At 36.8% G+C, this 11,749-nt stretch overlaps 1 protein-coding gene across 1 annotated transcript; it reads left to right on the forward strand.

Annotated features, from left to right (window-relative positions):
• Positions 1 to 5,020: 5,020 nt before the first annotated feature.
• Positions 5,021 to 6,276, forward strand: LOC116169229 (15-hydroxyprostaglandin dehydrogenase [NAD(+)]-like). Its single transcript, XM_031485261.1, has 5 exons — positions 5,021 to 5,302; positions 5,352 to 5,478; positions 5,524 to 5,630; positions 5,680 to 6,016; positions 6,061 to 6,276. Exons 1-5 carry the CDS (start codon positions 5,147 to 5,149, stop codon positions 6,096 to 6,098), a joined length of 765 nt encoding a protein of 254 aa, XP_031341121.1. The 5' UTR covers positions 5,021 to 5,146; the 3' UTR covers positions 6,099 to 6,276.
• Positions 6,277 to 11,749: the final 5,473 nt, after the last annotated feature.

The raw sequence follows: 11,749 nt of genomic DNA on the forward strand, positions 1-11,749 counted from the left end.
GCAAAACAACGGAGTACAGTACGTAGGCACGGAAGAAACGACCGCACAGCAGAGTGCACCAAAAACGAATGAGTAACGGGTTTCCGGCGGTGGCCGCTTAGACGTGGTAAGGGGAAAAGGGAGTAAGTTTGCTTTCTTAGTTTATTATGGTGCACGCAGAGTAGCGCTGGAAGCGGACTACATGGTAAATAATCAAGATAATATATTCGGACTGGACGCGAATATAATTATTTAATCGATCGCTCTCTGTTGGAGTATTTCGGTTGTCGCCACGAATAATTTAAGACACCCTCAAATTTGTTACATTAATTTTTAAAAGGAGGAAATGAATGGAAACTTTTCCGTAATCACAATAGCTCCAATTTAATGCTTCTCGAATTACATAGATGTACCAAAATAAGCTTTCAAAATCCTTTTTTAATGAAATATCAAATGGTTTTGTACCAAGATACTTTATAAGTAAATATTAATTTGAAAGTAAGATGCTTACGTAAGTAGGTATAGAGGGACATTGAACTCTGTATAATTCTTAATATTGATAGGGAAGAAGAACAATAATGGCTACGTATCCCGGCGAATGAATTCTGTCTTATTTTCCCCTGGCTTCGCTTCCAAGACTCTTCTACGGTTGCAAACATTCGCAAAATACAGAATAGACGATACAATAAATTTAAAGGGTACATGGTTTGAATAACTAGGGGGAAAACGGCCAAAGACAAAGTCGGTGATGATGACGGAGGCGGTGACAGTGGGCGAAGATAAACCTACACTAATTCAGTAATGAGCAGGATATTGCGCTAAAAATACCGAGTTTGTGATTGTGGTCTTCATCACATCATCTTTTAGCATTGTGGCATTGATTAACATTAATGAATATGCTCATCAATGGCTGGCCCCAAGGCGGTACTTCAAAGGAGATGTTGCCCTACAGTGTGCACACTGCGTCTTCAGTGTAGACGCGTATACGGGTCAATTTTACATTTTCCATTCGAGAGAAGTTATTGAACAGCATGGTGCCTGACTGAACGAACACTGGACAAACACCGGAGAAGGCAGGCTGGTCGATGTTGACCAACAGTTTGTCGACAATGTTTTCTCCCCACGGAAACAAGTTAGCCAACAGTTGCCTACCTGTTGTTCAACTGTTCCACAACAATGTTTGCTTGGTCTATTCCCACCTTTAGATAACAGAACGAGGATCTTAGACAGTAGCGGAGATGGAATATTGTGGAGAATATCGCCAAGGACCTGATTCATCTTTTTAATATGCGCTAGGCAGCTTTTATATGCTTACACAGGGTGTTAATACTAAGTTACCTATAACGAAGTTATTGGCGTTCTTTTGATTTTCGAAAAATCGTCATAACTCCCTTATTTTAAGGACTTTTGAAGAAAACTTGTAAAACTATCTTTCAGCTAAGTATCTAAAACATGTGTATTTGCAATTATTTTTTATTTTTTTAAGTGTTTGTTTACAATGAACGTATACGTAAATATTTCATAAACCTTACATATTCGTATCGTTTCCGTAAATTTACTTCGCTGTTTACAGTAAACCAAAGCTCATACTACATAGTACTTACACTATGGTAATAGGTACATAGTGGTACATAGTAGTATGATCTTTGACCGTACCATTGTATTTAATAAATACAATGACCGTACGTAACTGAAACATTTTCAACTTTTGCGAATATGCGCAAGACTTACATATCGCTATACGTAGGTACGTAAAAATTACGTTCATTATAAACACCTTCGTATGTTTCTATACTATTCAACTTTACGAAATGTTTAAGTTTTATGTATTTCTTACGTATACGTTCATTGTAAACAAGCACTAAGTTACAAAATAGTGATTGACCAAAGTTTCAAAAAAAAATGTTTTGAGAACCACCCCATCAATTTTTGAAAGGAAAACATTTATTAAAGTCACTAGATATAGAAAGTACCGCAATCATCCGCCATTTTTGGGCAAATTTGCTGCCAACTTAAAAAAATTGACAAATAAAATCTGAATAGCTGTAATTTTTTATAACCTAATTTCATAGTACTGTCATGTTTTATAAAAATATATACAGATATCTCCAAACAGGTGGAACAATCCCTAACATTAAAGTTACTAGGATCTGGTAACCGCCATTTTTGGGCAAAAATCTTGCGTTCTCTCTCTAACACACGAGCCCAATGGATTGCGGTATGTTCTATATTTAGTGACTTTATCATTTATAAAATCCCTACGCCATCTACTACAACATTTTGTCCTAAACAATTCAATTTCAATTTTTTTTATTTCCAAAATCACTCTCTTTCGCAGGATAGATTGAAAAAAAGCATTTACAGGTGGTTATCAAAACATGTTTTTTTAAATTTTCGATCGATCGCTATTTGATTATTTACAAAAATAAAAAATAATTATAAATATAAATGTTTTAGAGGGTTGAAAGAATTTTTGTTTTTTTTCAGTAGTCCTTAAAATAAATAATATGAAGAGTTTTCGAAAAACAAAAGAACGCCAATAACTTCAAAGCGTGGCGCCAAATCAAACATTGGAACCAAAAAAAGTTGTTTGTTTTAATGAGTTCAAATTGCCGTTTTCGGGTGTAACAACTTATTGTTAACGCCCTGTATATACTGTGTCCAAGATAAAGACGTCTATTATGGGTATCTCGTAAACCATAGAAGATATGATCATGGACAAATTAAATTAGCGAAAATTTGCACAATTAAAAAGTTATTATCCCGCTGTAAAGAAAACCAGGTAATTCCGATTATTTCCGAAGATATACTAAATAACCGAAATTTGCCGATTTTGTTATTTTTTCTGATGTTATTTGAACATATACAAAATAATAAAACACTTTCCCGTTGCCATTAATTGAGCTCTACAATACAGCGTTGAAAAACCTTTAATACAACGTTTCGATTACGAGAAATCATCATCAATTTTTTGTATGACCCGTAAAAAAAGTACGTACTGTATTGAGTAGCGTTTTTTATTACGAATACAATTATGTACGGCACATAAAAATCAATTTGTGTCAAACTCTGTTTTATTTTCCAGTAGTGTCCAATAATTTAGATAGCTATTTTGGTTTAAAAAATACGCTTGATTTGCAGAACAGTTGTACACACTTTCTACTGCTTTTGTTCAGTTACATAATATACTTTTGAGCGCATTTTCTAACGAAGTTGGGTGCGCGATTGTAGTTACTTTCTCTGTCCGTCCGTCCGTCCGTCCTTTGGCACTTCAGTCAAGAAAAATTTTTACGATTAATGTGCGCAATGCCAACTTTCTTATCTCTGGAGATATTTCTTTGAAATGTTAACTAAAAATGCTTTTAGTAAAAGCAAACGTATCAGATTAATGTGCGCATGCGCAGGACCCGCAATATCAACTATTTTATTGTTTTATTATGTTTCTAAAGCAGTTTCAGAAGCAAATTGATCGAATATATTAAAAAGCTCTCGACAAAATGCTAGTTGCTTGTTGTTTGTTGGTTGTTGCTTGTGGCACCTTAGTTGCTTGTTGCATGTTGCTTATTGCTTGTTGCTAATTGCTTGTTGGTTGTTGGTTCTTGCTTGTTGCTTATTGTTTTTTGTCTATTATTTGTGGATTTTGATTTCTGAAATTTTAACAGTGTCACTTTTCAATAAAAGCAAATTCATCGATAATATTAAACATCTCAAAAGCTCTCGACAACATTTTTGCTAGTTGCTTGTTGGTTCTTGTTTGTTGCGCGTTGTTTGTTGTGTGTTGCATAAATTGCTTGTTGGTTGTTGCATGTTGTGTGTTGCCTGTTGTTTTTGTTGTCTATTATTTGTGGATTTTATTTTCTGAAATTTTAACAGTAACATCACTTAATAAAATCAAATCGATCGATTATATTAAACATTTCAAAAGCTCTCAACAAAATGCGGAAAAGTTAAGTTTTGAAGAAAATTTAAGGTTCTTCTCATAACTTTGAAATGTGTTTTATGAAGACTGTATTGGAAATAGTTCTTTGAAAACCAAAATTTCAATATTTGAGAGTAAAAAGAATCCAGAAAATTACTTTATTGAAAGTCATTTTTTGGGGATGCACAACAAAATTTCAAGTCGCAAGTATAAAAGAATTTTGAACACGGGTTGTACAAATGTTCTCACTCAGATATCTCAAAGTCGCTGAAACGTATCTCAACTGGTTACTATACTAATTCTTGTAGTTGTTACTCAATCAAATCAGACTTACCTAAAAGTTTTCCTACACTCTTTCAGACCCCTCGATTTTTTGAAAATTGTATGGAAAATCAGGTTCCAAAAAGAACAAACCTGCAAACAGTTACTGTACCTTCAGGATTTAATGCACCGAAACTCGGTTTCATTGTACCCCTGCGGTCTGGAGAAATCCGGTTCTGAAAAGTCACTAACAACTTAACAAGATGGTCAATAGGATTTTAAATAAATCATCGCAATATATACCAATGTACCAAACCAAAACACATGGGAGGTTATCTAGCAGGTAGGTTTAACAGAAACAGAAGGACCGTACTTTTATTTCAATTCAGATTAACGTGAGGTTCGTTGAAGCGAATGAATTATAACTTTTTCCTGCTCCTTTTCGTGCTCCAGCGATCGCTCAAGGGCGTTGACGAAACAGAATTTTACATGAAGTTTGAAAAAATATTTAGGTATAACTTCAGAGACTATTCAGAAAAAAATCTTTTTCGAACGTTAGCAGTTGAAAGATCCCATATAGAGAGTTGAGATGATCTTTGGATGATTCTTAAATGAGTACCTTGAGAAAGCGTTTAAGTCGTTAATAGAACTCTTGAAAGAAACTTCATAGATAAAACTCTCTCGAAAACAAAGTAATTTTGTGAGGTTTTTGCGGGAAGATAAAAAATAAGAGAATCCTGAGAATGTTGACCGAAATTTCAGAACAGATCAACTTTTTGGTCAAACGTTGAAAGAAAGAAAGAAGAAATTTGCATTAGGTGAATAGGTAAGTGCGATGAAGAAATCCTTAAAGGATGTTTATTTTTTGAATAAATTTGAACGTTAATACGTGGAAAAGACCTTCACATAGAGTGTGGGGTCTAATGTCAAATAAATAAATATACATATAACCTCGACCAGAATATGTGAACTCAGTCGGAGCATAATATGATTACCCGAAACTTCGTGATATTATGGGTGGCACTTGGGATTCCAATTTGTGTTACGCCGCTCGAACTCAATGGGAAAACGGCCTTGGTAACTGGAGGGTCGCGTGGTATTGGATTTGGAATTGCGCGCGATCTTTTGAGTAACGGAGTTCGGGTATGTAGGCGTCCAAGGTAAAGGTGAACGCCACCAGGGATGTTTGTAGGGCGTAACACTGGTCAATGTTAACATCAACAAGGGGCAAAATGCAGCGAAGTTACTCAACGAGGAGTTTGGCTACGGGAAGGCGATCTTCATTCCAGCGGATGTTAGCGATGGAGATCAGTTAGAAAGTAAGTCTGTTTTCCGAAATTTTGGCATTGAATTTTATGTTACAGGTGCGTTTAAGATTTCGGCACGCCATTGGAACGGCTTGAACTTCGTCATCAATAACGCTGGAGTAGGTAATGAGAAAAATTGGAAGTCTGCAATTGATATAAATATCGTGAGTACCAGTTGGAGATAACGCATCATGATCTGCAATACTTTATCAGGTTGGAACGCTTCAGGGAACTCTCTTGGGTATCAAGTATATGAGTAAAAATAGGGGAGGCCAAGGAGGCGTGGTCATAAATATATCTTCTACTCTTGCCATAGAACCTGTTTTTAATGGCCCCGTGTATAGCGCAACTAAAAGTTTCATCAACGCCCTTGGTCGATCGTTGGGGCACCAGGTTTATTACAATTACAATCAAGTGGGAATCATTACAATTTGTCCAGGCTTAACAAATACGGAACTGAAGGATTCCCTTCAACAGGGGGTTTCGGAAATGTTACATCCTAATCTTGTCGATGAAGCTCCTAAATACAATCCGCCGCATTTTTCAACTCGTAAGAATCACAACGCAGTACCATTGCAAGAAAACTGATTTTAGGGTTTCCGACGTCTCCAGAGCGGTGGTGGATATTCTAAAAACAGGAAGTAACAGAAGCACTTGGATTGTTGAAGATGGCAAATGGTATGAGATTGAATATCCCGATAGAAACGCAATGAGACTAACCCGTGTCTAAGAGATAATGCGGTTATGGAGAAAGTGGTAGCTGTAAAGTTAAGATGTATTTATAATTAAATGAATCGAAAACCTTTGGACTAAAGAAAAGTCGTCTCCATATGTCCGTATCAACGTCATAACTCGGGAATGGATATTTTTAAATCCTCCAAGGATTTTTTAGTACGGTTGACGGGTTTCTTAAGAGATTTTCTAAATGTCCTATTTATCCCCTTAGGATTATATTTATATTCGCCCAACAACCTCTCAAAAATCTCTACCTTTATTAAGATTTTACTAAAAAAATTAACGATTGGGTACATAAGTAGCGCACCGATAGATACGTCTCGTCCAGACCCTCCATTTTCGCTTCGAGAATACCCCTCTTCGTGTTTTTGAGACACTAGGATTTGAAGTCTTGACCTCACCGACAAATACATCGCGTCCTAACCATCTATTTACCCATTGAGAATGTCCTCTTTCGGCAATTCGGTTTCGAAATATCCGAATTTGAAGTTTTAAACTCATCGCCGGATACGTCGCATAAACTCACTTAAGCTAAAGCGTTCGTGAAATAGCACAGCTTTCCGACGTTCTTCCATTGAAATTGGCCCATAAGTAGCGATGTTTCACTCAATTCTTCACCAAAATACTATCCTGTGACAGCCAGGAGTCATGCGATCGCGGTAAAAAAATAGGAGGTGCATATCATTGACAGAGATATCACAAAATAGCGAACACAAACTTAAAAAAATTTAAGCCGGTTTCCCGCAATCGCAGACACGAGCGAGACGCAAACTTTAATTATTCAATCCATACACAATCATTACAAGAAAGTGCGCAACACCCAAAAAGAGAGCAATCCTGGTACTGGTCTATGAGTGAGCGTACCAATAAACATCAATTACAGTACCCGTTTGTCCTTTTTTGAGACAACTCTTCGTCAACCGGAAATAACTTCTACAGTTGATCGCTTACTGAAGATATCAAATCTTCCCTTCGGAAAATGATTGGAGGGTTTCACGCCTCTTTTTCGACAAAGTGTATCAAACTGGTACAGCTCGAAATACTGCGGTGGTTCGAACAGAAAATTTCCGTCACAAATACTACTACTTTCGCAGTGGGTGTGGTGCTGTTATAAAATTTTTCAAGTTGTGCGATAAGAACGGTAAATGTCGATGGATAATACGACTTTTAAGTAGGCGCCTTGTTACGAGCGTGCCTCATTGGGGCAAAAATGGCTTTATCTGTCTTCAGATGTTTACCTTGCGTAGATTTACCTTATTGTTAGAAATTATTTTGTTTAAGGCATTATTTTCTGTATAAAAATGGATCTAGAAAAGACAATAATTGATAACATTTTGTTTATGCAATAAGACAAATGGTTTAATAGTGAGACGAAAATAGTGGGTTTACGAAAAAAGCACGAGAGACTTGGGTGTCTATCACAGGTCGAATCCGTGAAAATATCATCGTCAGAACCAGTAATTAACCAGATATCATCTGAATTCAACAAAAAGAAGTCCATCAAGATAACGTAATTGCTTAAAAAGTAAGTAAATGGTTTTCTCTTATTTTCGTTTGTGGGGTTTGATAAACATTGAAGTTTTTGTTGGTAGATCTAATTGTTGGGAAAAGTTAGGGTCTGATTTTAGATTTAAGGTGTGTATAATTGTTTTGTAATTTTGTCACGTGTGTTTACGAACCTAGTAAATCTACACCCTTTGGTAATTTGAGCAAGCCGAGTATGTGGTTTGAAAGTTCTTTGTGAAAATAAATGTAATAAAATAATCTAGTTTTTGAGGTTCAGTGACGAATACTTGGGTGATAGTATAATTTATTTTTTGTTAACCCTGAAGGGGTGACATTTCAGTATTTGGTATTTTTGTGTGGGTGATACTGAGCCAGGTACTGAGCCGACCAGGTGATTGACACAGCAATATGTTCAATGAAGTTTCCCTTGAATATCCTTTTAAGACCTTACCAAGTTTTTCATACGATTGTATGAAATTCTCTCAAGGTACATAAGAATTATTCAAACATGTTCTTAATACAGTAGAAAGGCTATTTCAAGGTAGGTACTCTTTTCAACGGCTTTCAAAATTCAAGGTTTCCCTCTTATTAATCTGCACTAGTCTCCCAATTATCTTGAAGTGATCCCAAAGTCATCTCATGATTATCGTAAGGTCGTATAAATCATCATTGAATTTTGAAACTTAAGTAAACTTGTGTGTTAGTAATAGAAGAAAGACAATTTCATTGTTCACGATGCAATGTGTAATTTCTTTTCATTTAGCAATGATTAACTGAATGGAATAATTAATAATTTGCACGTATTTTAAGGACATGACTTATCCAGAATTAAGGGTATCGCAATTAAGCGTTGCGGTTATGTTCATTACTTTGTTTGACCTAAAATTAAATTAGTGATTTGGCTTATATCATTACCTATTGTTTCCCGGTTGTCTATTTTGTATTTTCCTTATAGGTATTTTTCAATTTTGTTTAGAAATATTTGTACTCGTTGGTGCGCTTGCGAAACTTACTGCCGCTTTGCTTAATTACTTGTTTACCCTAAAAAAGAGGGTTTGAGAAACTGCTAGTTGAAGCCAGAATTCCAGTTCGCGTCTCCGTATAAAATTTATTGTATATCCATTGGTTTTGTTGAACTTCCTCTATCCCATGATAATCCAATCGAAATATGGTAAAAAAAACTGTAACTGTTACTAAACTAACGCTAACTAACTAAACAAACAACTGAAAGAGACAAATATCCCCCGACTTCTTTATCCTATTATTCGATTACAGACATTACAGTCAGGGCCACTTTCTCATGCAAGAAGCATTTCGTGTAACAATGGAGTTAGAAGTGGTTTCTCCCTATTTTCAACCAGCTAAATCCGATTCTGCCAAGTCAGGAATGTCAGGACTGCGTGAACCATATCCACGCGGATTAGTAAAAATAGTATCAATTTTTCATAGCCGTGACTGGTAGTTACAGCTTGCTAGACAGCATTCACTTAATTACAGTATGTTGCATTTTTGTTACGAATGCCAGCCAGCAGCGTATCGATAGCCACAGAAGCTGCCATCTTCAAACCCTGATTTCCGCTGACGTTCTAATACCTACGCTACGTCCCCACAGATTCACTAAATTTCGTGGTGGTGCGATGGGCCTAAATATAAAAAATCGCGGTTTTCCACTTCCAATCACATTTTTGACCCTTCCAATTTGTTCCTCGACTTCAAAAACCTACGCCAACATATAAAAAACTTGAATATAAGAGTATTCCCGAAAAAATTCAAATATATGGGGCCATTCGGTCGAAATATGAGAAATTTCGTTTCTACCATATCCGATCTCATTTTGTTTCTATTTCCATTGTATTCTTTGGAAAAATTTTTAGCGCCATTTTGGCCCAAATATGAAAAATCGCGGTTTTTCACTTCCAACCTCATTTTTGACCCTTCCATCGTGCTCCTTGACTCCATAATCTTGGGGCCAGACCCTTGAACTGTAAAAGTCGAGCATTTCCAAAAATTCCAAAAACCGCCATACTGGATGCCATTTTGAATATCTCCCAACCTGTCCATTTTCAGACTTGGCAACAGGCAGAATCGGATCAGCAGGATCGAAATAAGGGAAAACCACTTGTAAACTCAATTGTTGCATGAAATGCCTCTAGCATTTGGATTTTCTCAAAAGTAGCCCCGACTAATTATACCTACTCCTAGCGATCCGTTAGATTTAGTTGTTGAGTCACCAATTTGCATTAAAACAAAGTAACAGTTTTGGAGGACACGGGACGCCTAAAGTTGTAGGAAACGATGTAGGTACCTATCCTTTTTAATTAGGTATTTAATTGGCGAAAGGAGACATTGACATTCCGCCTCTGCTTACGCCATTCCTCGTGCATGTTCACATCTCGATACATTTGAAATGCAAATTACGAAAGAACTCGAATTCATTATGATTCATAAAAATCCAAGCACCGGTTTCCTTGTCCACTACGCGTTCGTTGAACTGGGATGATTTTTCCTTTAACAAAACGTGTTTGAGGTATGTCTGGACGTATGTCTCCGTTTGCAAAGAATTAGAGAAAATCCATTTTCTATAATGTTCTTCCGTAATGTGAGTTGAGGACATTATATTCAGAACCTACGAAGTATTTATAGCAACATTGAACAAAATCAATACAACACCGACGCAGAGGAGGAGGATGAGTCCCCTAAGAATACCTACACGCGGAAGCAGACACCCTTGAAATATCATTTTTAATGAAATGATAGGGAACATGAATGCTTGTTCACTATACAAAGTTGAAGTGCAATTGAGTTCACAATTTTAATAAAATGAGCGCAAAGCACTTCTTTAAGAATTAAAAAGAATGTGCTATTGTTGGGCGTTTTGTCCGTCCGTCCGTCCTGACCCACTTCTGCGGTTTTGAACTACATTTAGGGGAATGGTCCTAGAGTCCTGGAATTTTTGCAATATGTGTAGTCTATACCTTGAAGGTGTGCCAGACCGTCACATGAATTATTTCGTGAGATGCTGTTTTTGAATGTGAAACGTGCAGAACTGACATGCTTACACGACTGGTTTCAGAATTTGCATACGCATGCCTTTAGGGGTGCCAAGTAATTTTTGAAAAGGGGGGGGGGGTTCTACCCTTCATGGTATTCTAATGAAAGGTCTCGCCGAAATGGATTGATTTTTACAAACTATAATTTTCCTGCGCGACTCCTTTCCGAGATCAGTAGATGGCCCGGGGGAGCAGGAAGGAGGTAGAATTGAATCTTTCATGGTATTCTATTTAAAAGTCTCAAAAAAAGAAACGGCTTTCTACCAACTACCACCCTACTTTCTGATTCCTTATCAAAAGAGGAGTTTGGAGAAGAGGGGGTTGGAAATGGTTTTATCCTTCATGGCACTCTAATGAAAGGTCCGCTTCTGTGCTCGATTTTCCGTCGCCTGTTTGTCTGTTCCATCGGGATCTGGGTCCCTAGGCCACCTAAAGACTTCGGCTTTTCACTAATTGATAGCTGCTATGGTCTGTATTTGCCCGTTACTCATCATTTACAGTTTTGTTACGTGGCAACAACCACGAGTGGGTTTTGAAACATTTTTTAAATTTTAGCCATGGACCAAAAATAAAAATCTTATTTTTTACGGTTGCAAATAGTAGGCCATGAATTCGGGGAGATTTTGATTTGTTTATTGTATCCATGGTCCATGGTAACTAAGGCCGCCGATACTGATAGGTATGCCAGAATTTTAAAAAAACACTTTCTATTGCCACTTTTTGAACTCTAAAAGACACCGTTGAGAGATTTTCAATAAAACGTTTCCTTTCGGAGAAACCATCAACATACTGTATTGAGTAGCATTTTTTATTACGAATATAACGATGTACGACACAAAAAATACAAAAGTTGGTAACTCTGTTGGGATCAACAGGGTGGTGCACCGACACACAACATCCTAATTGTATGAGAATATCTATCTGGCAAATGAAAGATTTATCAGATACGTATTCTCGCACGTTTAGGGCGTTGTGCGCGGTTGCACCATCCT

Source organism: Photinus pyralis, unplaced genomic scaffold, assembly GCF_008802855.1.
Source record: "Photinus pyralis isolate 1611_PpyrPB1 unplaced genomic scaffold, Ppyr1.3 Ppyr1.4_LG4, whole genome shotgun sequence".
NCBI classification, from domain to species: Eukaryota; Metazoa; Arthropoda; class Insecta; order Coleoptera; family Lampyridae; genus Photinus; species Photinus pyralis.